The sequence below is a fragment of the Siphateles boraxobius genome, unplaced genomic scaffold (genome assembly GCF_051911475.1).
Source record: "Siphateles boraxobius isolate OS27281-9 unplaced genomic scaffold, OSU_SipBor_1 130, whole genome shotgun sequence".
Classification (NCBI taxonomy): Eukaryota; Metazoa; Chordata; class Actinopteri; order Cypriniformes; family Leuciscidae; genus Siphateles; species Siphateles boraxobius.
Window position 1 is genome coordinate 5,025,082 of NW_027508734.1, and position 25,780 is coordinate 5,050,861.

The 25,780-nt window shown below is 40.3% G+C and overlaps 2 protein-coding genes across 2 annotated transcripts; one reads left to right on the forward strand and one right to left on the reverse strand.

Annotated features, from left to right (window-relative positions):
• Positions 1–3,695: 3,695 nt before the first annotated feature.
• LOC143736440 (B-cell receptor CD22) lies at positions 3,696–9,200 on the forward strand. The gene is made up of 11 exons (XM_077227138.1): positions 3,696–3,789; positions 3,919–4,185; positions 5,421–5,479; positions 5,565–5,979; positions 6,338–6,589; positions 6,713–6,985; positions 7,316–7,414; positions 7,586–7,654; positions 7,966–8,055; positions 8,192–8,260; positions 8,356–9,200. The coding sequence occupies exons 1-10, from the start codon at positions 3,696–3,698 to the stop codon at positions 8,248–8,250; spliced, it is 1,677 nt and encodes a 558-aa protein (XP_077083253.1). The 3' UTR covers positions 8,251–8,260; positions 8,356–9,200.
• Positions 9,201–10,903: 1,703 nt separating this feature from the next.
• On the reverse strand, positions 10,904–25,557 carry LOC143736810 (uncharacterized). The gene is made up of 7 exons (XM_077227512.1): positions 25,462–25,557; positions 24,566–24,662; positions 22,931–23,218; positions 22,453–22,704; positions 12,773–12,924; positions 12,534–12,683; positions 10,904–12,395 (listed from the first exon to the last, which is right to left on the reverse strand). The coding sequence occupies exons 2-7, from the start codon at positions 24,612–24,614 to the stop codon at positions 12,231–12,233; spliced, it is 1,056 nt and encodes a 351-aa protein (XP_077083627.1). The 5' UTR covers positions 24,615–24,662; positions 25,462–25,557; the 3' UTR covers positions 10,904–12,230.
• Between the last annotated feature and the right edge of the window lie 223 nt (positions 25,558–25,780).

Here is a 25,780-nt window from a genome sequence, read left to right on the forward strand (position 1 = left end):
ATATATATATATATATATATATATAATAATTTTTTTCTAACAAGACTTAAGATAATAGGTGGATCTTGATACTATGTACAAACTAAACCACCTGGATCCTAGAACTGCGGTCCTGAAACCGCTGCCGCCGCTATATCATCCAGTTCGATAGGTGGCGCTGTCACAAAAAACTAGGGTCCTGAAACTGCGGTCCTAAAACTGGGGTCCTGAAAGTGCAGCCTCCGGTTGTGCAGGAACATACTACTGGAACATTCTCAGTCACCGTCACTGTCGTTCTATATAGATCAGTGGTCACCGTACGTTCGTTACTAGGTAACCAACAACATCGCGCGAACACACTTCGTGATGGAGAAGGTAAGTTGGAAGAAAGCTCGTCTAACATTTTTGGCTTGAACATTTAATATATAGCCCATCGTTTACATTATTATTGATGCAGTCAAAAACTCTACAACTACTTTGCAACCAGGCCAGAACCTTTGGCTCAGTTTGGCTAGCTTACGTTATCTGAAACTAAGGGAAATGTTAGTGGGTAACGTTATGGGAATGAATGAAGATGTATTTCTTCATTGTATTTAACATTTTATATTATACTGCATTAATAGTCTTTCTAGTTACATTAAGGCTACATGTATTAATAATACATATTAATATGTAATATTTTATATCCTGTCAAAACATACATTAATCATTGCCATTGCATTTGTAATGTTCAAAGATGTCAGGGAAAAAGCAAAAATATTTGTTTTTCCAAACTGTTTGGAGCAATTTGTTATATTTTTGTAATTTTTTGTAATTTTGAAATATAACATTAAAGAGTATATTTGATGTGATGAATTGCTCTGTCATTTATCAGATTTACCAATTGTTATCATTTCAATTTGTGCTGGTTAATTATGAACAATGAGTAAAATTGGGGGGCGGGGATGGATGGGGGCGGGGCGGGGCTCCATTAGGGCTCCTCCCCTAACCGCATGTGATCTCACTCCAAGCTTTTGATACAACTTGAGAACCCCGGCTTCAGCCATTCTTCCGCTCTCTTCCCTGAACTGAACTGTAGTAGTGGGGTGTACTTTCCACACGATGGACATCAGGTTCAAGTACGCCCACAAGCCGTGCTACTTATTCTTGTATTGCAGTTTGGCTGGTGTTGCCCGCATACCGCCTCCCATGGCCGCAACTGGTATTTTGACATCTGTCGGGCCGGGGCTAGTAATTTAGCATGCTAATTCAGGTTGATATCTCTGCAACACTATTTAATTTTCTTAATGACATCATCGCCCTTATTTCTTCTCATTCTTTTGATCCGTGTAACTCATTTTTTGTATATTTTTAACTCAATTCTGACACATGGCACCTTTAACCAATTCAGACTCTATTACAGTAATCAACTGCCAAAATAATGACAGTCAGAATAGGCCTACTTATTGTCATGGGTCTCACGCCTAGTTTTCATTACGTACACAGATCATCATTGAAAGACCACCTCTGATATTATCACATAAACCTTCTATAACCCGCAGTAGAAGTTTGATTGACAGCTGTAGATAATGATGCAGTTTGGCTTTAAATCACTCACACTGACCATCCAGTCACGATACATCTCACACTCTTCTACAGAGATGAGAACCGGATGTGGTCGTTGCGTTGCAATATCACCCAGAAACTCTTGGTAACACTGTTGTTTTCAGACCTCCCTTTTGTCAGGCTAAGACTGTCAGCATTTGGCAATACATATTTTAACTAGTCTGACTGTAATTCATAATGTTTTGTTTTAAAGTGATCTACATAAGGCCAATTCAGCATTGAAATGAATCACTTCTCATGCAGTCTGATGTAGATTTGCAAACCATTGGTATAACATATGAACATGCCTAATTAAACTTTTCTTAAAATTTGTTCAAGGCTCTTTATGAGGAACTCTTTCGTATATTTTTAAAAAGACGATACAGTTTTTGTTTCTTTATTTTGTTCTAAACTCTTATTCGGTTCTGAAATCAGGGATGTATAAGGATGGCTTCTTCTGTGTTTGAGCAGGAAGTGAGTCTATAAAACTGAGTGTGTGTTTGACAGTGTGTCATTAATAGATCAGTATGGAGCTCTGTTCACTTCCTCTGATGCTCTGTGAGTATTATTTTCTCATTTATGCATCAGTTGTGCATTTTGTATAAGGATAGTGAATAAGTGTTTATATTTCATTTTTTATATGTAGTTAATCTGTTTTTCATTATACTGCTCATAATTTGAGTATCAAATCTATCTGTAGCTCATGATATCCTCACTGTTAATTCAGTGTAAAAATAATACTCTTTTATCCTGTAAATTCCTGGTGTGTGTGTGTGTGTGTGTGTGTGTGTGTGTGTGTGTGTGTGTGTGTGTGTGTGTGTGTGTGTGTGTGTGTGTGTGTGTGTGTGTGTGTGTGTGTGTGTGTGTGTGTGTGTGTGTGTGTGTGTGTGTGTGTGTGTGTGTGTGTGTCTGTGTCTGAAAGTGAAAAACACTAGCTGAATGAGATTTGTGTATTGATCTTTACTGTTGTTCTTCAGTCGTTCAGTTTACGGTTTGTAATGGGTTATGTGTTGAATCACACATGCTGTCATGTTCTGGAAATGTACGTTGTTGTCTTCAGTAGATCTTCAGTATCTTAGATCAGCATAGTAGATCTTTAGTGCATCTTAGTCTTTTTGTGATGTGCTGACTGACATTAATGTCCAATGATGTCACTTCCCATATGATGCACTGATGGCACGCAAAATAAGATTCGCAGTCCAATGGCTTGAGCTCTCTTCACTTTGTGGGTGTATCATGACAGCATCACATAGATATTCATAGCCATGAAGATGATCTCTTCACACTTCCTCTTTCATGTTCAATATCTCAAGTTATTATTGACTGCCTTATATAGATGTGAAAGTATAGAGATCTCTTGCATCAAATCAACATTGTCACTCTTTCTGTTTTTTCTATTTTAAAAAAGTTTTCTTCATGTTTTAATTTATCACACCCCCACCTTGTGTGTGTGTGTGTGTGTGTGTGTGTGTGTGTGTGTGTGTGTGTGTGTGTGTGTGTGTGTGTGTGTGTGTGTGTGTGTGTGTGTGTGTGTGTGTGTGTGTGTGTGCGTGCGTGCGTGTGTGCGTGCGTGTTTGGGTGGTTGTCTCTTTTTGCTTTTTAGTGCTGATTTCAAACATCCGCCCTGATCAAAATCTAGGTGATATATAGATTTATATTTTCTTCAAATCTTATACAATAACACAGTGGAACAGAAAGCCTAGCAGCGTGTCGAGAGTTTGTGTCATTTATTGTGTCCTTAATGATACATCTGAGCTGTGTATGAAATAAATGTCTTGTATAATTAATGTTTAAACATCTGAATGTTTTGTGTGATGTTATAGAGAGACCAAAGGTTGTAGTGAAGACAGAGCCCGACAAACATGAAACCGTCACTGTATGTGAATTACCAGGAACTGAAGAAGACTGGACATACAGCTGGTTTATAAACGGATCATCTCGGCCCTTCAGCTCTGACAGAGAATTCAGCTTTAAAACTGGTGCATCTCAGAGAAGCAGCAGCGTCACCTGTAGAGGAGAGAGAAGAAATGATGGACAGAAGTCAGAGATCAGTGACGCTGTTACACTGACATTAACACGTGAGTCTGATCCTCTTCACCGCAGAAATACTGAGAAGTGATGACATGATAAGAATGGCTTTTATTTGCACAGAAGAAAAGAAGGTGGTTGTAAATAAAGTGTGTTTATTGTTCTCAGCGAGCAGGGCATGCTGTTTCAAGAGGAATAGTATTGATATTTTAATTGTATTGTACAATTACATAGACAAGAAATGCACACACTGCCATTTTCACTCTTCTTTTCAATTTTATTCACTTACCTTGGTTTATTTGTGTTTTATCACAACTTCTGTATCAGTTACAGAGAGACCTAAACCTGTTCTGACTGTTCAGCCTGAACCATCACAGATACTCAGAGGAGAGACTGTCACTCTCACATGTGACTTACAGGGGGAAGGATGGACATACAGATGGAAGTGTGGAGATGATCCACAGCACGACTCTAAAGAGAAAGAGTTCAAGATCACTGTAGAGAACAGACAGAAGTGCAGGTGTTTTGGCTGCAGAGGATCATTAGATGCAGACTGCTCTGACTGGAGTGATGAAGTGACTCTGAGTGTGTCGGGTGAGTGATCATCACTGACTGATATCAGGATCTTACTCAGATTGTATTTTAGCCCAAAAAGTGACCATTATCTTACACTGTAAAGTCAATGGTAATTGCCAGGATTTACATGATTAAATTTACACAATCAAAGTATTAAATAACTGTTGTCAGAAATTTACTGTGAACTCAGTGCCTGCTGGATCATTTTCTTACAAATGCAGAATGATGCAAACATCACAGCAATTTAGTGCCCTTGTTTTACTGTGAATTCACATTATAAAGTTGTCTTTAACAATGCTGCTATAAGAAATAGTTGTTCACCACTGTAATTGTTTTGAAGTCAGCATAATTCCATTTCCTTCAGATTGTGATTCTATTAAGATGTATTATCTTATTATGGCTGATTTTAAGATATTCAAACTATTCTTAGCATGAATATGAATATTTACTAATAACTTTTCATAGTTAAAATTCATACCCGTTTGTGGATGGATCTTTATAGTGAGACAACTGCTAAACTACATCTTTAAAAGATGTGATATCATCTTGCAACAACTTTTGGCTTATAAGCATGATCTAATGTTGCAACTAATACTTAACATACAAAACACAACAATGGTGACACTCAACAAACACACACACACACACACACACACACACAAACAAACACACACACACACACACAATATAAACCAACATCAAAAAATAAACCAACACCACAAACTGTAAAAGTTTACCAAAAATGAGTTCAGCAGCACAGATGAAAGCAACAAGTATTAAAATATATATATATGCTGGGTGATGTACTGTAGAAATTCAGTATGATGTTGTTGGTTTACAGTATTTGAAAGCAATAAATAAATAATAGTGTAAACTCACAGTAAAACCAAGTTTTTTTACTGTACAATTGTAAAAACTTGCCTACAATAGCCAGTAAAGTACTGTATATATTTCATGAAACTTCTGAGAGCGCAGATGCAAGAGAAGTCCTACTGTGAAATTACTAATTATTAACCTGTAAACTATTAAACTGTAATTTCACACTAAAATATTTAACAGTGAATCTTTGCTTGAGCAGTGACCTAGAGTTTAGGACAGATCGAGTTGATTCAGTGGCTTCTTTGTGTAGCAGGGATATGTTGTTACACCAGATTATAAACCCTTTTATTGTTTTAATTTGATTTTATTATTTGTTTTGGGGCATTTTATTTTGAAAGCCGTTTGTGTGCTCTTACTAACGGTAATTGTCACAGTATGCACGTCGGCTGACGTCATACGTAGGAGGGAGGTTCAAACAGCAGTGCAATCGGAGGTTCGTCCTCTTTCATGCAATGTCACTTGAGGAGAGCAGGCAAAAGAGCTGCGGTTAACAGTGCCTGTCTGTTTATGTGTTTTAGCACACATGTATTGTGATTAAATTCATCTTTAGCACGACCAGCTTTGTGTGGAAAATCCTTTTTATTCAAAACATCCAAAATAACACAACGCAGAGGAACAACCGCTACATTTGGATGCTACTGTATATCATAACCTCTGTTTCTTCAATTACAGAGAGACCTAAACCTGTTCTGACTGTTCAGCCTGAACCATCACAGATACTCAGAGGAGAGACTGTCACTCTCACATGTGACTTACAGAGAGAAGGATGGACATACAGATGGATGTGTGGAGATGGTAGAGAGCACACATCTAAAGAGAAAGAGTTCAAGATCACTGTAGAGATCAGACAGAAGTGCAGGTGTTTTGGCTGCAGAGGATCATTAGATGCAGACTGCTCTGACTGGAGTGATGAAGTGACTCTGAGTGTGTCGGGTGAGTGATCATCACTGATAGAAAGGATATTGCTCAAATGATACATGAACAATTAATAAACTGCAACTAAAAAAGAACTGTATTAGTAAACATTTCTAGATGCTGCATCTTAGATAGACTGGACTGTGAGTTACAGTAAGCATCCGATTTTACAAGCAATGTCTATCAGGATCTGTATCTTTATACATATTTATGAGATCTCTCATGTTAGAACATAAAACAGACATACAATTACATTCCTCATAATGAGCTGAAGGGTGAGGTTAAATTAAGACGCGTTAAGTAAATAATAGAAGTCATAAACAGTGATAGATGATGGCTGAAGACTGTATATTAGAAGATTATTAAATATTTACAGACAAACCCAGAGTAACTGTGAAGCCCCAGAGTTCAGTGTTCACTGGAGACACAGTTACTCTCAGCTGTGACGTGAGACGCTCAACTAGACGGAGGATTCTCTGGTACAAAAACTACCAGATGTTAAAATCTGGTGATGAGACAGAGACACTGAGAGATGTGAGAGTCTCTGATGGAGGAGAGTACGCGTGTGCTGTACAAAGAGAAAAGAACTCCACAACACAAGGTCATAGAGTCATGCTAACAGTAAGAGGTATACATGCTGTTTTTTTACATAGCAATCTGATTTAATAAAAGTAAAAATGTTCAGATTAATGTCATTCATCAACAGTATCATGTTCTGTCAGTTAAATGAAACACAGTTCATTTCTCACAGAGAGACCCAGAGCTGTGTTGCGTGTTCAGCCTGACGGACGAGTGTTCAGAGGAGAGACGGTCACTCTCACATGTGACATACAGGAGACAGACGTCACTAGCTGGACCTACAGCTGGAATAAAGATGATTCAGAGATTCATGTCAATCAATCACAGGAATACAGAATCAGTTCAGTTAGTGAATCTCACACAGGTCATTACAGCTGTAGTGGAAGAGAGATGCGAGGATCACGACACACACACACCAGTGATGAAGTTACACTGACGCTTTCAGGTGAGTGTGTTCACATAAGCTTCACATCATGAGTAAAAAACCTCCGCAAATAAGAAACTGTAACCAACATGTTAAAAAATAAAACAAGCAGTGAGTAATTTAACTGTAAATGAGACTCGGAATAGATTGAATTAATGTTTAATAAAATGTGCTCCACTAGTTATTTGATGGATATAATATGTAGCTAGCCTATTTAACTCTGCTGGTAAGTAACTTCAACAACAGCTATTTTAATAATTAAATGATTTAAGTTAATAATCAAATTGCAGATGATTTGCCTTAACTGACTTGATTAATTTGACTAACTGATCTTTTATCCGGGACCATCAGGATCTCGTGCTCTGGTCATTGGAGTGGCCGCAGGATTGAGCGTCTTGTTTCTGCTCATTGTCTTACTGGTCCTGCTGTGGCGCTGCAAACACAACAAAGGTTCCTCTCAACTCCTCAAAAAACATACAGACAAACTTCACCATCAATGGAAGCGGTTTAAAGATAATTTTATGTAAATACCTGTCGGAAACTGAGGGCAGGAAAGACATTTTGCATTTTGAAAAGCTGGTCTTTAGGAATCAGTGCTAAAGTTTCTCTGTGTTTGAGCAGGTGGAGGATCTCCGGCTCCCTCGACTGGACATCAGCAGCACAACATCACAATAGAAGAACAGAAGAAGAGTAGGCATACACACAATATCTATAACTGCAATAGATAGATAGATAGATAGATAGATAGATAGATAGATAGATAGATAGATAGATAGATAGATAGATAGATAGATAGATAGATAGATAGATAGATAGATAGATAGATAGATAGATAGATAGATAGATAGATAGATAGATAGATAGATAGAGTTAAACAGTAAAAGGGTGGTTTATCAAAATTTGGTTTAATTTTATTTTCCATCATGGATAACAAAATAAGAACTCAATAACTGAAAGAGTAAAACCAGAAAAAGACTCAATCTCACTCAATCTTTGTTCAGATGCAGACACAGAGAATGGACCTTCTGATGTGACCTATTCTGAGATTGACCTGAAATCATTGAAGGAGATGGAGAAGAAAAAGAAAGAAGGTATGACCACAACGGACCTGCTGCGGTTCTGCTTGTATGTTGTGACATCATGCAGTGATATAAATGCATACATAAATAATTGTTGTAAACAGTGATGTCATTTACATAGTGAAGACTCAACTCTTGTCATCTGTAGGAAAGACCGGTGAGTGTTCTGACACTGTTTACTCCAAACTGAACATCCAAACAGATTAAAGTGCACGAGGTAAGCTAAAAACAGCGCAAAATATCACAATATATCACAAATTTCATGCAATTACAAAAAAATCCTATTTTATACCCGTATTTGTATGATTTCAGGTGCTGTTACTGGATCTAGTCATATGACAAATCAAATGCTCAAATGAAAGACAAAACTCAGTGTTGGGATTCAAATATGTATCAAAAGTTGGTGCATTGGACATATTACCTTTATTATTAAACATATAGTTTAATTTAGTAATCATAATCAGCAAATATGCCCAATCATGACATTTTAAAATGTCAGTTTAGGTCAAGCACAACAGCACACAATTAACAACTTTATTTTTTCCAAAGTCAGTAAAACTAGTTAAAAAAAATCTCTCATTATAATGTGTTTTGAAATGTTGAGACTGGCAAAGTCAATTAAGGCCAGTTTTCCCTGTTAGTGGCCTGTAAAAATATAAAGTCTACAGAAATAACTGTAACGCTTCTAACTGCTGATACAGAACCATATGCATTCATCGAACATTCATAACATTACTGTTATTACTATAGTATTATGTATCTTGCAGAATAATGAATACTATAAGAAAAAAAAATAGGAAAACATTTGTAAATATTCTACAGGCTATTTCTGGAGTTTAGTCCTGTATATCTATCATGAATTATGTATTAATCTATCCTCTCGTTGTCCACTAGATGTCACCAGATAGACACAATCTGGTTTCATTGTGTGATAGTTTTTGCTTTGTACTTGTGTTTTAGTGTCTTTTTTCTTGCTTTTCTTGTTTTAGTGTGTTACTCTTGCATTCATCCCTGCACTGCATTGTTCGTCAATTATATGTGTTAATAAAATAGTTTTAAGTGGTTTGTGTCTGACCTGCATAACAAATGTTCACAAGTTGAGCTTGCAATGGAATTGAATTGTGATTTTGAAGAATAAACAGCAAACTTAATGTCAATACTTTTCATTGTAGTTTAGATTTCATTTCTTACAAATTTGTTGTAATAGCGTTTTATAAATGCTTTTTAAACATTGCTGGCATGATGGTATTTCATTAAAATCATTATATTTTACTTATGGCTGTCAAAAATTGCATTTTATTTTTTTTAAATTACAATTAATTTCTACGATTAAAATGTGCTGTTTAACTTGCTAACGCACGAGCCCCATAGTGGAACCATCATCAACAACTGAGTCAACTTAAACCAAACTATTTCTAACCAAGTAAATGCAAAAACTAGTGTGTGATCAATATAATGAAAGACAATTATTAATGCTGTGTAACTGAACCAATCAATAGTTTCACAGACTAGTCAATACAATTTATTCAGAATATATGTGTGTGCTTGTGTATGACATTAAAGCCTTTTTTTATTATGCGTTGCACTCAAACACAGAATGTTGGATTTATTCAAAGAAGCGTGTTACGTGGTTCCACGCAAGTTGTAAGAACTAAATAAAGTAATATATCACTTTTGAAGTGAATCTAACTGCAATGGTGTGTGTGGTGTGGGATGTGATGTAGGGACTATTTTACACCGGGGATACACCTCTATCTTTCTGATAAAGACTGTGGGTTATATTAACCTCACAGGTGCCTTTTTACAGTACATTTGAACGCAATACTGGGTCGTTATGACCCACTCAGACCGCAGGATGAGCCTCACCGACACCTCTTCCAGCAGCCTAGGCCTTGTTTACAGCTGGTATTGAGATACGTTTTGGTCGATCGGATCACAAGACACATAGCCGTTTACACCTGGTGTTTTAATGTGTCTCTTTTGTCCAGAGAGCAGCTCTGATAGCCATGAGACCAGCTGAACACTGTGAGTGTGTGTTAGAAATCAGGAATAATGAGAGAACATTGAACATTTTTCATCTTCAAACCAAACTTGGTCTCCGGTCGACAAAAGCCCTGTCCCAAATGGCACCTTAAACACTCGCGGTCTTCCTACGAGTCCACACTTTCGTGATGTAACGCTGCTTTGACTGTAGGGAAGTCTTCTGCGGAGCTCGCTTCAGTGTGGACTTTAATGTCACCATTACAGTGATCAGTGTTTGCTTTAGTCCTTGACTTTTTAACATTAGTTTTTATGATGCTGTGACTGTGTTTATAAGACACATTTATTATTTTTTGTCTATAGATTAATCATAATCAGAACTCTCAATGAACGTAAAACCAAACATTATTTGCTCTGAATTCTGTTTTAAAACCGAATTTAAGAACACCATCATTCACTTAGTGAAATAAAGATAAATAACTTAAAGATAATCTGTAAGACAAACTAAAGTACTTTTTTAATTATTAATTAATTAATTATAAATTAATTATTACTTTTATATTTAAAAATTATATATTTTAAATATTTATATATCTCTGAAATTCCCCTATGGCATTTTTTGAATAAAATTTCAAAAAATCTTTGAAAAAAGATTTGAGTATCTTATTTCATTCTCCAAAAATAAATGTGAACTTCCTGTGTGTGCTACCTCTGAAAACCACATCGTTTATATGCGGAAATCATTAATCATATGCCCTCATTCAGCTAAAAACATAAAAACAGTGATTCTAGAGCTTTTTTTTTTCAAACTGATTGTCAGTTTTTATATCTTCCTTAAATTAAACGAGTGCAGCCAATAAATAACAAATAAACAAAAACATTACTCAGCTATTGCCTTTATTTTACAAAAATAAAACCGTTTAGTATTACATTACATTACAATATTCCATCTCCATTTGTAATAAAAAAGTTTTAGACTCACATACTGTAATGAGCAAATGAGATTCATTCAAACCGGAGCACCAAAGAAATATTAAACTTTAAGCATTTGAGAGAATGTGTTACACAGCGGACTCCATGACTCTCTTCATCATACTACCAATATTTATGCAGTATGTACACTGTGGACAGTATGTAATTCTGTCTGCATTTGCCAAAGATTTGCACAAGATAAGGTATCCTACAATCAGCTTAACTTTTCATTCCCAGTGTGATGAATGAACGAGATATTAACGTGTGTTCCTTGATTCATCATTTGATCAAATTTTCAAACATTATGACATTTTTACACAAAATGGAATAAACAATGCAAAAAAACTTGCTGTATTAAACATGCTACACAATGATGTCAGTGGACAACCATATAGGACTGTTTTAAATGTATAATTAATCACTGCACACACTCTTAAAAATAACGGTTCTTTATTGGCTCTTTACATTTACATTTTATTCATTTAGCTGACACTTTTATCCAAAGCGACTTACAATTGCTATATATTTCACAGGTCGCACGCCTCTGGAGCAACTAGGGGTTAAGTGTCTTGCTCAGGGACACATTGGCGTCTCACAGTGGATTCGAACCCGGGTTTCTCACACCAAAGGCATGTGTCTTATCCACTGTGCCATCACCACCCAAACCTTTATTGGTTTCATAAAGATCCTTTAAAATCTATGGAATCTTTCCATTCCACAAAAGGTTCTTTAAATCAAAAAAGGTTCTTTAGATTTGTATAATATTCCTCACACTAAGAAAAGATGGTTCTTTTAAGAACGGAATATAAACCCAGAATATAAACACAACACAGTTTCTGATTGAGCATATACTGTATCCAAAGAAAACCATTTTAAAGAAAATATGTAACCATTTAACACATTGCGTTCGTATTCTGGATGTTTTGCCCTCCAGGTCTGCGTCATGTGACTGGAAACTATGAATTGCATTGCTACAAAACAACCCCTTTTGGAACCTTTAATTTTAAGAGTGTAATGCATACTGTTTCACAAACTATTTAAATAAAACTAGCAGGCAGCATACAGTGTATATTGCACAGTATGCAGTAAGCATCCATCATATGCCCATATAATGCCTAACTGACCCAACTTATCTATTCAGTATTAAAAACACACAAAATGTACAGTTTTTTCTTTTTCTGTGGTTTAAGTCTCCATTGCGGTGGCGTCTCTGACGTGTACAATATCTGTACGTGTCATATCTCTCCTAGTTTGCAGTATACAGTGTTTATTTGTTCTGAATCGGGTTCTTCTGCCTTGTGTACTGTAGCTCTTACTTTAACAGTTCTGTCGTGTCCAGATTGCTGTTGCTCCTGATCCTCTATCATTAGCGTCACACTGTTTACTTGACAGGCCCTGGGCTGAGGAAGACACAAGCCAACAAATAAACCGGTCAAACTGAGTTTCACTGCATCTAAACTCCTAATATCAGGTATAAAAAAAAACTGTAAAAGGTCAAATCTCACTATACAGTTATGATTCAGCAAAACATAACATACATGTCGTGATGGAGTGTCATAGATGGTTGCTTCAGTGTTGTTTGCTGGAGGATTCTGGGATGCGCCTGGCTTTTCCACTGTGCTGTAGATCGTTTCATGATGCTGTTCAATCACTGTATTCATGCCGCGGCCCGTCACAGCATGACTGGACTGATACAGAGAAAGAACAGTTTTAAAAAACAAACATAAGGACGGTCACTAGAAATAATTGCATTTCCGAGAGAGAATTTGACTGATACCTGCGGATGAACTTTTGAAGACTTTCTTTTCTTGAAAAATACTACAATCAAACCCATAAACAATCCCAACGCAACAATGACGCCAGCGGTGACGGTGAGCCAAGAGATGAGGTCTGGTGGAGAACGCAAATCACTTTGCAGTTTTTCATGGCCTAGAAATATTAATTAACATTAAGTAACATTTTAGAAAGAGAAACAACACCAAAACAGCTATTTATACAAGTATGGAGTGTCTATTTACACTAAGTGTGAAAAGCTGGCTTATTGGCACAGAGGCTATTTACACTGACTCCGCCCACTGACGTCTGATTGGGCCACACTAGATTACAGAAGACACTGGATGGTCAACAGTAGCAATAGTGTAGCGGTGAGGTGCGTGACTGAAAGCTGATTGACCCGTGTTCAAATCCATCTTTTGCTGAACTCTGTTTGCTCCCATTACATTTCAGATTAGAAAAGCATTTATTTCAAGAAAATATTCTAAAATTGGAAATAAAGTGTTTAATAATAAAGTGTTTATCGGTTAATGGCAGGTGTAGAGAGGGCTTTAATGTTACAATAAGGCAGCATCTATTTAATTATTTTATATACAGTATATATATATAAGTACGTTTAATGTACAACAACACTGAGGTATACATAAGTGTAATTATAAGTATACATTCAATCTAACTATTCACACTTATCTAAACTTACAAAGAAAATACTGCTATTTTACATAGAGTAAATATTATCTATTGCTATTTGCACTTAGTTTGCAAATAGCTGCTGCCTTATTATTATTTTGTTATTTTATACTCTCATTTTATATTTGCTTTTTTTACTTTAAATGTAAAATAAAAAAAAATACAATTATTTAATTTGAAGGCCTGAAGATAAATGGAAATATTAACATTTTATAAAAACACACATTGGAGACTGAGAAACAACAACAAAACGTCTCAGGTTACGACTGTAACCATAGTTCCCTGAGAAAGGGAACGAGACGATGCGTCAACGACGCTTTGGGAACGCTCCCAGCGTGAATGCGTCTGAAGCATCTATGTCAACTAGTCCAATGGAAGGAATGAATGTCACGGGCGGGTGACGTCATGACCAGGAAGTGATAAAAGAGCATCCGGTGCAAACCGGCATTAGCTTCAAAAATTGCCGAAGCAAGCCGATCACAGGGATGCAGGAAGTATGGCAGGGTGACGCATCGTCTCGTTCCCTTTCTCAGGGAACTATGGTTACAGTCGTAACCTGAGACGTTCCCTTTCGAGGGAACTCGCGATGCGTCAACGACGCTTTGGGAACGAGAATACCCAAAACGCCAGACTTTCAAATGCCTGAGTGTCAGCCTGTTGTCACACTGCACCAAGCACCTGGGATCCTGGGGCAGCATCCAGGTCCAAGCTGTAAAACCTCATGAATGTGAGCGGTGAGGACCAGCCCGCCGCATCACAAACGTCTTGGAGAGAACTCCAGATAATACGCTTAGAAGCCATACTCCTAGTGGAATGAGCCCTGACCACCAAATGGTTGGCCAGAAGACTCACAAGCAAGAAGAATAGTCTCGACTATCTATATGCTCAATAGGTTGGATTTTCTCGACAGAGAAGTCCGATGAACATAAGTGTCCAGTGCTCGCACTGGCACAAGAGGTTCAGCTTTTCCTGGTCCGAAAAATGGGGGAGGACAGAAACCTGCAGCACAATAGGCCTCGGAATAATGGTAGGCACCTTTGGAACATATCCATGTTTCGGGTAAGATTGCCTTGGCCATCCCGGTGCACTCAAGGCAGGTGGGGACCGAAAGGGCCTGAAGGTCTGACTCTTATAGGGACGAAATAGCTAGCAGAAAATAGTCTTAAAAGAAAGGAACTTCTCTGAGACCAAATCTAAGGGCTCGAAGGGAGCCCCAGATAGGCCTTCTAGAACTATTGCAAGGTCCCAAGCCAGCACCTTAGTGCAAGTTGCATGCCTCAGCCTCAAAGTGCCACGAAGGAAACGAGTGATCAGGGGGTCGCGACCCAAAAATGTACTACCCACCAGGGCGTGGAAAGCCGCAATGGCCGCCACACATATTATACCTTAAGCGTGGAAGGACATAGACCTGATACAAAGCGTTCTTGCAGAAACTCGAATACTGTGTTTACTGAACAGTTAACCGGATCCCACTGACGCTGGTAACACCAAGAAGTGAAAAACTCTCGAAATAGTGAATATAGTTTCCTCGTAGCGGGAGCTCTGGAGCTTAGAATGGTCTAAACAACCTCGGTTGAGAGACCACTCTCTATGAGTTGGGCCCCCTCAGAGGCCAAACCCACAGTTCCCAAATCCCCTGTCGGGGGTGCAATATTGCATCCCCTGCCTGAGACAGAAGGTCTCTCCTGATCGGGACCTCCAAGGGAGGTCCGTCGAGGAGAAAAATTAGGTCCGCAAACCAAATTCAGCTCGGCCAGGGTGGTGCTACTAAATAGGCTTATTCCATCCTGGCGGATTCACTCCAGAACTCCTGGGAGCAGAGCAACGGAGGGAAATGCGTACAGACGTAGCCTCGGCCACGTCTGCACCATAGCATCCAGCCCCGAGGGGACTGGTTGAGTGAGGGATAACCAGAGTGGACAGTGCGTCGTATGCTGAGACGAGAACAAATCCACTTCTGCCTGGCCGTAAAACTCCCATATTTGCTCCACCGCCTCGGGGTGGAGTCCCCTGGCCTCAGCCCCTGCCTCGACAGGGTGTCTGCTCCAATATTCTGGCCCCCCCCGGAATATACACTGCCCTCAGACAGCGTAATTTCTTGAGGGACCAAAATAAGAGGCCACCAACGTGTTGTCTGTGGGTCAAGAACCAGAGTTTCCTCCATATAACCAAGGCGCGGGGATACTGCCGCGTGATCTTGATCGTAAGGAGTGGGTTTCCCCTCAGGGAGAACCCTCTGGTCCTGAGCCACCTCTGTAAAGGTCTCACGTACAGCAGGTCAAAGGGTATCACATTGGACGCTGCTGCCCTAAGGCCTAACAGTCACTGTTCCAGAACAACACATGATGGCCCCTCAGGTCTGGGAGGAGATGTCTCAACGCATTGAAGACGACCATCATCTCTAGGCAATTCATGTGCCAAGAGAGATGATGACTCCTCCACAAGCCCTGAGCTGAGCGGCCTTCCAATACCGCTCCCCAGCCGGTGAGGGAAGCATCTGTCGAGATCACAACTCGATGGCAAAGAGCTCCCAACACCGGACCCTGGGTTAAGAACCAGTGTTTCCTCCATATAACCAAGGTGCGGAGACACCGCCGCGTGATCTTGATCATACGATGGACTAATGAAGCAGAGCAGAATCTACAGGCCTGCTTTGATTGCACTGATTGGACTGTTTTTGAAGCTGCTACCAATGATCTGGATGAGCTCACAGATACTGTAACATCATATATAAGTTTCTGTGAGGATACATGCATTCCTACCAGGACATTCTTATCATTCACTAATGATAAACCATGGTTTACTGGGAAACTCAAACACCTTCGTCATGCCAAAGAGGATGCTTACAGAAGTGGGGATAAAATCTTGTACAACCAGGCCAGAAACAGATTGACAAAGGAGATCAGAGTTGCTAAAAGGAACTACTCTGATAAACTGAAAAACCAGTTTTCATCCAACGACCCATCATCAGTCTGGAATGGCCTGAGGAACATTACCAACTACAAGTCACCATCCCCTCGATCTGTGGACAATCAACACCTGGCTGACGATTTAAATTCATTTTACTGCCGGTTTGAAAAGCCCTCATTCACACCACACACCCGGTCTGATCTGCACTTCACACATTCAGCATCACCTCCTGTTCTCCAATTATCACTCCCCCCTCCTGCCATCCAACCTGAGCTTAAGGTCTGTGTGGAGGACGTGAGCCGAGTCTTCAAAAAACAGAAGACTAGGAAAGCCTCAGGCCCAGACGGCATCTCATCTGCTTGTTTAAAAGCCTGCGCTGACCAACTGGCCCCGGTCTTCACACAGATCTTCAACAGATCATTGGAGCAGTGTGAAGTTCCCTGCTGCTTCAAACGCTCCACTATCATTCCTGTCCCCAAAAAACCCAAAATCACTGGACTTAATGACTACAGACCTGTCGCTCTCACGTCTGTGGTCATGAAGTCGTTTGAAAGACTGGTGCTGGCCCACCTGAAGGACATCACTGGACCCCTGCTGGATCCCTTTCAGTTTGCTTACAGAGCAAACAGGTCTGTGGATGATGCAGTCAACATGGGACTGCATTATATCCTGCAACATCTCGACAGACCAGGGACTTATGCAAGGATCCTCTTTGTGGACTTCAGTTCGGCCTTCAATACCATCATGCCTGGTCTTCTCACAGCCAAACTGACCCAGCTCTCCATACCATCCTCGATCTGTCAGTGGATCACCAGCTTCCTGACGGACCGGCAGCAGCGAGTGAGACTGGGGAAACACACATCCAAGACACTCACAATCAGCACTGGTGCTCCCCAAGGGTGCGTTCTCTCCCCACTGCTCTTCTCCCTGTACACTAATGACTGCACTTCTAAAGACCCCACTGTCAAGCTCCTGAAATTTGCAGACGACACCACTGTCATCGGTCTCATCCGAAACGGTGACGAGTCTGCTTACAGACTGGAGGTTGAACAGCTGGCTGCCTGGTGCAGTTATAACAACCTTGAGCTGAACACGCTCAAAACAGTGGAGATGATCGTGGACTTCAGGAGGAACAGCCCAGCACTCCCCCCACTCACCATCATGAACAGCACTGTGGAAGCAGTGGAGTCATTCAGGTTCCTGGGCACTATCATCTCTCAGGACCTGAAGTGGGACAATCACATTGACTCCACTGTGAAAAAGGCCCAGCAGAGACTGTACTTCCTTCGCCAGCTGAGGAAGTTCAACCTGCCACAGGATCTGCTGATTCAGTTCTACTCAGCCGTCATTGAGTCTGTCTTGTGCGCTTCCATCACTGTCTGGTTTGGTTCAGCTACCAAATCAGACATCAGGAGACTACAACGGACAGTCCGGACTGCGGAGAGGATTATTGGTGCCCCCCTGCCAAACCTCCAGGACCTGTACTCTTCCAGAGTGAGGAAGAGAGCAGGTAAAATCATCACAGACTCCACTCACCCTGGACACCACCTGTTCGAACTGTTACCGTCAAGACGGAGACTCAGATCACTGGCCACAAGAACATCTCGGCACAGGAACAGTTTCTTCCCACAGGCCATTTCCCTCCTGAACAGTTAACACTCCTCCCAAGGCATATGCCTGTAAGTGCAATACTCCCACTGTTTAGTGCAATATCCCACAACTCAGGTGATACTTATATGTAGATTTATTTATTTATAATATTCAAAACACTGTAAATAGGTTCATAATCTGTAAATCTGAAAATGTCTATTCTGACTAAACCCAACTGTGATAGTTTTATTCTCATATATTTATATTTTTATTTTTTATTCTTATAATTTGTAGTATTATGTTTCATGTTGTATTTGTATATGTCCACTGGAAGCCTCAGTACCAAAACAAATTCCTTGTGTGTGCAAGCACACTTGGCAATAAAGCTCTTTCTGATTCTGATTCTGATTCTGATTCTGATACGAAGTGGGTTTCCCCTCGGGGAGAAACAGTGGTCCTGAGCCACCACTGTAAAGGTCTCATGTACAGCAGGCCAAAAGTTATCCCGTTGGACGCTGCTGTCACAAGACCCAACAGTCTCTCTAACTGTTTTACAGTGCGTGACTGGCCTAGCCTCAGCTCTTTTGTGGCTGTTAGGATAGCAGCTACACGAACGGGCGACAGAGTGGCCCGCATCGTCACTGAATCCCATACCACACCAAGGAAAGTGGTTCTCTGTACTGGAGAAAGCACACTCTTCTTGGCATTGAGCCTCAACCCCAACATCTGCATAGGAGCGAGAACGACACCTCGGTGCCGAACCGCTAACTGTTCTGATTCCGCTAGAATCAGCCAGTCATCTATGCAATTCAGAATGCATATGCACTGCAGCCTGGCGGGGCCAGAGCTGCGTCTACACGCTTCGTGAATGTGCGGGGTGATAGAGCTAGACCGAAAGGAAGTGCCTGATACTGGTGTTCTTTGCCCCAAAGAAAACCTCAGGAACCTCCTGTGCTGAGGGAGGATGGAGATATGGAAGTATGCGTCTTTTAGATCTATCGTGACAAACCAGTCCTCGGATCTGATTTGAGTCACGATCTGCTTGAGTGTCAGCATTTTGGACTTGAGTTCCAGCACCAAACACTCCAACAGACGAAGATCTAGTATGTGACGCAGCTCTCCATCCTTTTTTGGAACAATGAGATAACGACTGTAAAGACCCGACGCAATGTCGGGTGAGTACACCTGCTCTATAGCTTTCTTTGCTAACAGGGCCTTTACCTCTTGCTCCATTACCAGAGCCTGCTCGGAATGCACTAACGTGAGCAACACCCCGTTGTAGCCTGGAGGACGAGAACCAAATCTGCCTCTTACTACTAACTGCAGGACCCATAGAGATATATTTGGCAGTAGCTTCCGCGCTGCCAGAAAATCTACCAAGGGAACCAGCCCCTCGAGGCTGGCCTCTGGTGTAATAAAGACAGCCAGTTCGGGGACCTGAAGCATACTGGCAGGAACCACCCGAACTGACTGTTTTCGAACCCCCCTCAGAGGGCGCATTCCGACGCAATGTCGAGTTGACGCTGCGCCAGAAGCTCGCTGGAGACCGCTGCGCCCCGAAGCACCAAGGGTGGCGGGGTTGGCAGAACGGTCCCCTGAGGGCACCGAGATGGAAAGGGCACCGTATAATGAGGTGTACACCATTCCACCCCGGTTGGGGCTGCCCTCACCGGTCTGACGCCGGTGGCGCCAGACCTTTTCTTTTGAGCCGCAGCCTTCTCAGCGTGAAGAACGGTCCTCGGATCCGGCTTCTGCTTTGAAGGCTTTGGCTGCTGTGTTGTGTATGAGAAACTAGACGGCTGGAGCTGCTCACGCCCAGCAGCCCCAGGGGGTTGGACATAGCGAGGGAGAGATTATCTTGTATCTTTCTCTATGATTCCCATCAAATTGAGCCAGAGGTGTCTCTCAGTGACCACAAGGGCTGCCATCCCTGAGAGATAAATCTGTGGCCCGACGGAGTTCTCAAACCCCATCGGGCCAAACTCCCTCACTTCTGTCCAAATACCGCAGCAGGTCAGCCTGATATGCTTGTAGCACTTCTATGGTGTGCAAGCAGGCCCATGCTAGACCCACTGCCATATATGCTTTTCCCACTAGATTAAAAATAGTTTTCTTTAATGGTTTAGTGAGAGAAGCCGACGCCTTCAGGTACGATACTGAACCGGGAGACAGATAGCTCGCAAGCGTCTGTTCTACCCGGGGTATTGCCCCATAGCCATACCCTCTTAACCCCCAAATATCTGAATATACATGAATGTGGGGGCTAAAAGACAAGAGGAGTAAGGCTTTTTCCATGATCTAGACAGCTCGCTGTGCAGATCGGGAAAAATGGAAGGCCCCGTGATGGAGGTGGAAAAATAGAGGGAAGGAAACTCGTTTAATTTATTTTATTTTTAGGACGAGTGCCCCCTTATTTCTGCTGGTCATAAATATTTAATTTATCTACAGCCTTAGTAAACACTTCCACCAGCTTATTATTTTTTATATATATTTTTTATATATATTCACTTTATTTTATATATAATATATAAACTATCATATATATATATATATATATATATATATATATATAGGCTATATATATTTCTCATACGCTGGGGAAAGAGATGGCAAATTCACTTCCCCCATGATTGTGTCACTTTCAATGCCCAGCACATCTACCTCCTCGGAGGTAGAGCACTGAAGCATTGATTTCTCTCTCTCCCCGGGCGGAAGAGACCGCAGCGCGGGCTTCCGAGACCGGCGAGAGAGCACTGGATCCCTCGTGGAAAGGGAGGAGATAAGATCCGCGGACCCGTCTCCAACCCCGTAAAGAGATCCTATTCGCGATCCACAGGAATGCATTCTCCGCGCTGCCTCGGCAGACGCGGGACCTGTCACCCTGAGAATTGCGAGCCCGGCCACTTTCCTCGAAAAGTGACAGGCGGGAGCGGAGCATGCGAAGCGAAAGCTTCTCACAATGTTGGCAATCAGCCCCCTCGGAGGCTGATACCGCATGCTCTACTCCCAAACACATCACACAAAGCTCGTGTGTGTCCCTACTCGTTAAGTAGCGCGAGCAGGGAGAACACAGAGTTTGTGCAATTGTTTAGTTTCCATAAATATATATATCAGACAGACAACAGTAAATATAACAGACAGTTTGACACAGATCGCTTGCTGAGGCAACAGAAGCTAATGCCGGTTTGCACCGGATGCTCTTTTATCACTTCCTGGTCATGACGTCACCCGCCCGTGACATTCATTCCTTCCATTGGACTAGTTGACATAGATGCTTCAGACGCATTCACGCTGGGAGCGTTCCCAAAGCGTCGTTGACGCATCGCGAGTTCCCTCGAAAGGGAACCACCATTTACACTAGGATTATATTATATTATTTACACGGCTCTGTGGAATACTTGATTCAGATAACACAGCTGCTGCCATTTCGCGACGATTGTTTTGAACAATGGATTCACTGGATGAAGTGCTGTGTATTATGTCTCTTAAATGTCCGTCTAGTTTGAACTTGCCGCGCTAGCAACTGCTCTCTCCGCGGAAGCTTTGCGGTCAAAGAAAGTAGCCGTGTAATAAGCGGGATAATGTACATCCAGCTGGTTGTTCTCTCAGAATAAACCGCCTTCAGGCTGATGCTAGACCTGATCCTGATCACCCAGTCAGGGTTTATTCTGAGATAACAACCGGCTGGATGTACATTAACCCTTACATATTTTATCTTATTTTATTTTAGAATCCTGAAATAAGGGCTGTATCTGAAATCACATACTTCCCTACATTATAGTAGGCGAAAAACAGTATTTGACACAAGTAGTATATCTGAATTCACAGTCCTCATCAAACTCATACAAGATTAGGCCTCGGATGACCTACTACTTCTGGTGAGATTCTGAGGTGTGCATACGATGGATACGTCACCATCCCATAAGGCCACAGGACAGGTTTTATGAATGGCAGTGAAGCGACACAACTGACGCTGGTAGGTCGCATGATAATGACAACGTCGGATTACAATCATATGATGAATTCATGTTGAATCATAATGAATTCATGAACATTAGCAATACTTTAATGCCTGTTCACATTTGGCACTTGGGTGATAAGATAGTTATTGGGACACATATACACATATTTGTGACGCTATAAACAATCAAGTAGTTTGTGGTGCCAAACATAATGCCAACAGTTAGCCAATCAACCGCCTCCATGTTTACCTTATTAAATATTCATGCACTTTGTAAAGCCATGGAAACTTTGTTTAATTTCAGAATCTGAAGGAAACAGTTATTAACACTCCTCCGCGTTCCTTCATTAGAAACCAGAGGGGATTTACATGACCACGTTTTCACACATGTGACAGCTATTAAAAGACACACCCGTTGCATGCTGTACAGACATATGCAAATAAGAACATTAACTCTGGGTTTACAAATGTAGTGTGAAATCCAAAAGGTGAGGGTTAGTTATTAGTATTAAATGAGTATTAAGTAAACTTACACCTAATGTCGGAAGCCTGAGAATGATTCTTGCTGACGTGATTGTTGACGTGGCACCAGAAGCTGCGGTCCAGAACAGTGACGCTGATGTTGATGGAGGATAGAGACGCCTGTGTCTCCACACACACGCTCTGGTCGCAGTCATACGAGGCCCAGCTGCCATCCACGGAGCAGTTCACCGCGGCCCGACACACTCCAGAAGACGAATTTACATCATGGGCACTCACTTTCATTTCAGGCCCTGAAAGAGTGTCTGGGAAAAGACCACAGATGAGTTAGAGAAACATCTGAGCTGTACTGTATATATACAGGAGTCTACACTTGAAGTGGATCAAAACCTTTCATCAAAGTTATACATGAATTTTGAACAATACCCATTCTTGTCTTAGGACAACTTTGATTAACTTTTTTGATCCACTTCAAATGTTGACTACTACATCATGTATGTAAATAAAGATGGATGGATTGACGGATCTTACTCTCCACTGTAAGATCGAATGCAGCCAGAGTTTTATCCTCCCACTTCGTAAGGGCCTCGTATAGTCCATTGTCATTTTCCTGAAGGTTGTGTACGGTCAAAGACAAATCTGATAAGTTTAAACTTATTTTTTCCCACAAAGCAGGTGGAACTCCTCCTGAGTTTGCAAGCAACTCTTTCCTGTTGAATCGTCGCCATACGACTTGTGACTGGTTTCTAGGACTGATGCTCAGACGGATCGATTTTCCTTTCAATCCATAATGATTCTCTTGGCATTTAGCTGCAAAATCTGAAGAATGAAACACAATTTAAGTCTGAATCATCTATTACATATCCGTTCAGTATTCTGAAGTTTAGTATCGTCCTACAATCATATAGTGAATCATGGATGTAGAGAAACTGAAATTTGTGTCTAACCAATGTGTGTCTAACCAATGTGTGTCTAACCAATGTGTCAAAACCAATGTCGAGAAAATAAGCACTTTTTATGATTAACAGCATTTGAACAACACGTCTGTGAAACTGTTCTGCTCAAATAAACTCCTGGTTTGTGGCTTTGCTGCAGTAATTCGCTTACAGCTGCATCTCTTTAAGTGGTGCATTGCATCAGCCAATCAGAAAGCAGTTTAAAAGTGCAGAACTTGACATTTAAAACTTTTGAAGGATGTCTCTTATGTTCACAGCCTTTACATGATCAAATAATATAGTAAACTGTAATATATTCCTTTGATCAAAGCTGAATTTTCAGCATCATTACTCCCGTCTTCAGTGTCACATGATCCTTCAGAAATGATAATAATATGATGATTTGATGCTCAAGAAACATTTTTGGTTATTATCAATGATGAAAACAGTTGCGCTCGCTGCTTAATTTTTTTTGGAAACCATGATACATTTTTTTTTTTTTTTTTTGGTGAATTGAAAGTTTTAAGAAACATAATTTATTTAAAATATAAATCTTTTGTAACATTATAAATATTTCTACTGTCACTTTTGATCAATTTAATTAGTCCTTGCTGAATTCAAGTATTTAAAGTTTTTAATGTTGTTTATATGTCTATGTAGGGTTTTTAATATGCTTTAAGACTTATTCTTAAACAAATTCATGATTCAACACCATTGCTGAGTATTTTCTCAAAAACACATTTTGAAATCGCTGGTGTTTCTGACGTAACAAACTACCTTGTAACCAATCAGATCAACGTGCGATCGTCAACGAGTGGATCTCTGAGCTGTGTGAGTGAGTGGAGGCGGGGCTCGTTTGCATATTCATAGAACCGCGTATACTAAATGTAATTACATTCATGAGTTACATTTAAGCTATTTTAAGACATGAAGAAATTTTTTTCAAGGAAAAAAACTTTTAAATATGTCATTTTGGTGATCAAAGATGAGTTTTAAGGGATAAAAGTATTAATTACAGGGGGACTTTAAAAACTTAATGACCCCAAACTTTTGAGTGAATAAAACATGCTAAAGAAAGTCTGGAAATGGTCCATCAAGACGAAAGAATGTCATGTGAGTTTGGAAACAACACAAGGGGTGTTTAGTGAGAAATTAATCTGAACAAGAAACTGTGAGGGAATCTTTAGATTATATTTTGAGCAGGGAAATCCATCATAAAGTAGATTCGTACCTAAACTGAAGCCAAAAATACACAGCAGAAAGAGTTTCATAGCTGTCATCTCGACTTTGAAGACTGAAAATAAGACACCAGACTTCCTGTTGAGCACCTGCAGGGCGGAAACAGGAAAGAGACAGAGAAGTTAATGTCAGCAGAGCAAAACAAGTTTTACAGAGCATCAAACCAAAAATAAAAAATAAAAATATATAATTCTTTTTCAATTTCTCATATCCACTATAGCCTGAGAATACTTCTGTAAAGCACTACAAAATAGAAAATATAGACAATAGAAAATGAGCGATTATTGTACAGTATGTGTGTGTGTGTGGGGGGGGGGGGGGGGGGGGTAACTTATACAGTTAGCAGAGCGTATAAGTAATTTTTGCCAGTTCTGGTGGAAAATCTGAATCTCCTGAGGTTTTTCAGTGTTTTTTCACTGTTTTCTTCACAATGACTAACAGACAGCAGAAAAGGTCACCTCCACCAACACACACACACACACACACACACACACTCACATGGAGTTTCATAGTTTAAGTCTCGCCAACTCAATTTACTCCACAAGCAGATATTATAGATTCTGTATGACATCTGAAATTTGCTCTCTTCGTAGTCATGAAACTGTTTATGCATTACACAAAATTATGCAGATAGATAGACTACACCACAAACAGCTAAACCTGCTCAACCAGGGAACACTTTAAACTTTAAACACTTTATAACACTTTATAGTGTAGTGCATGTTACTTGTGTTAAATCAGACATTGTTCAGAAACAGCTGTGCACAGAATGCACAATTATGAACTAAAATGAAATCGAGTATGCACACACTCACATTTCAAATATTACATGTCAAATGTATGAATGCAATAAATTGATCACATGACGAGAGAATGATAATATCTTACCCGCAAGCTCTGCCGTAGTAAATGTCTTGAACAGGATGAGAAATAGATGTGAGTTTCCACTCACAAGTGAATTACATCTTCCTGTCATTTGAATATGAACCAGTGACAGGAGTTCAGTCTCATTTCTGTCCCATGATGCAAACGTGACGTCATACGGAAACTCTATAATTAATATATCACAATGTGTTATATCTATCTATCTATCTATCTATCTATCTATCTATCTATCTATCTATCTATCTATCTATCTATCTATCTATATATATATATATATATATATATATATCTTATCTATCTTTTTCTATCTATCTATCTATCT

Coding starts and splice junctions, on each gene's coding strand:
- LOC143736440 (XM_077227138.1), top strand. CDS start 3,696: ATGGCTTTTATTTGCACAGAAGAAAAGAAGGTGGTTGTAAATAAAGTG. Junction 4,186..5,420: donor AGTGACTCTGAGTGTGTCGG/GTGAGTGATCAT, acceptor TAATTGTCACAG/TATGCACGTCGGCTGACGTC. Junction 5,480..5,564: donor AAACAGCAGTGCAATCGGAG/GTTCGTCCTCTT, acceptor TATGTGTTTTAG/CACACATGTATTGTGATTAA.
- LOC143736810 (XM_077227512.1), bottom strand. CDS start 24,614: ATGACAGCTATGAAACTCTTTCTGCTGTGTATTTTTGGCTTCAGTTTA. Junction 22,705..22,930: donor ATTCGATCTTACAGTGGAGA/GTAAGATCCGTC, acceptor GTCTTTTCCCAG/ACACTCTTTCAGGGCCTGAA. Junction 12,684..12,772: donor CTTCAAAAGTTCATCCGCAG/GTATCAGTCAAA, acceptor TCTCTGTATCAG/TCCAGTCATGCTGTGACGGG.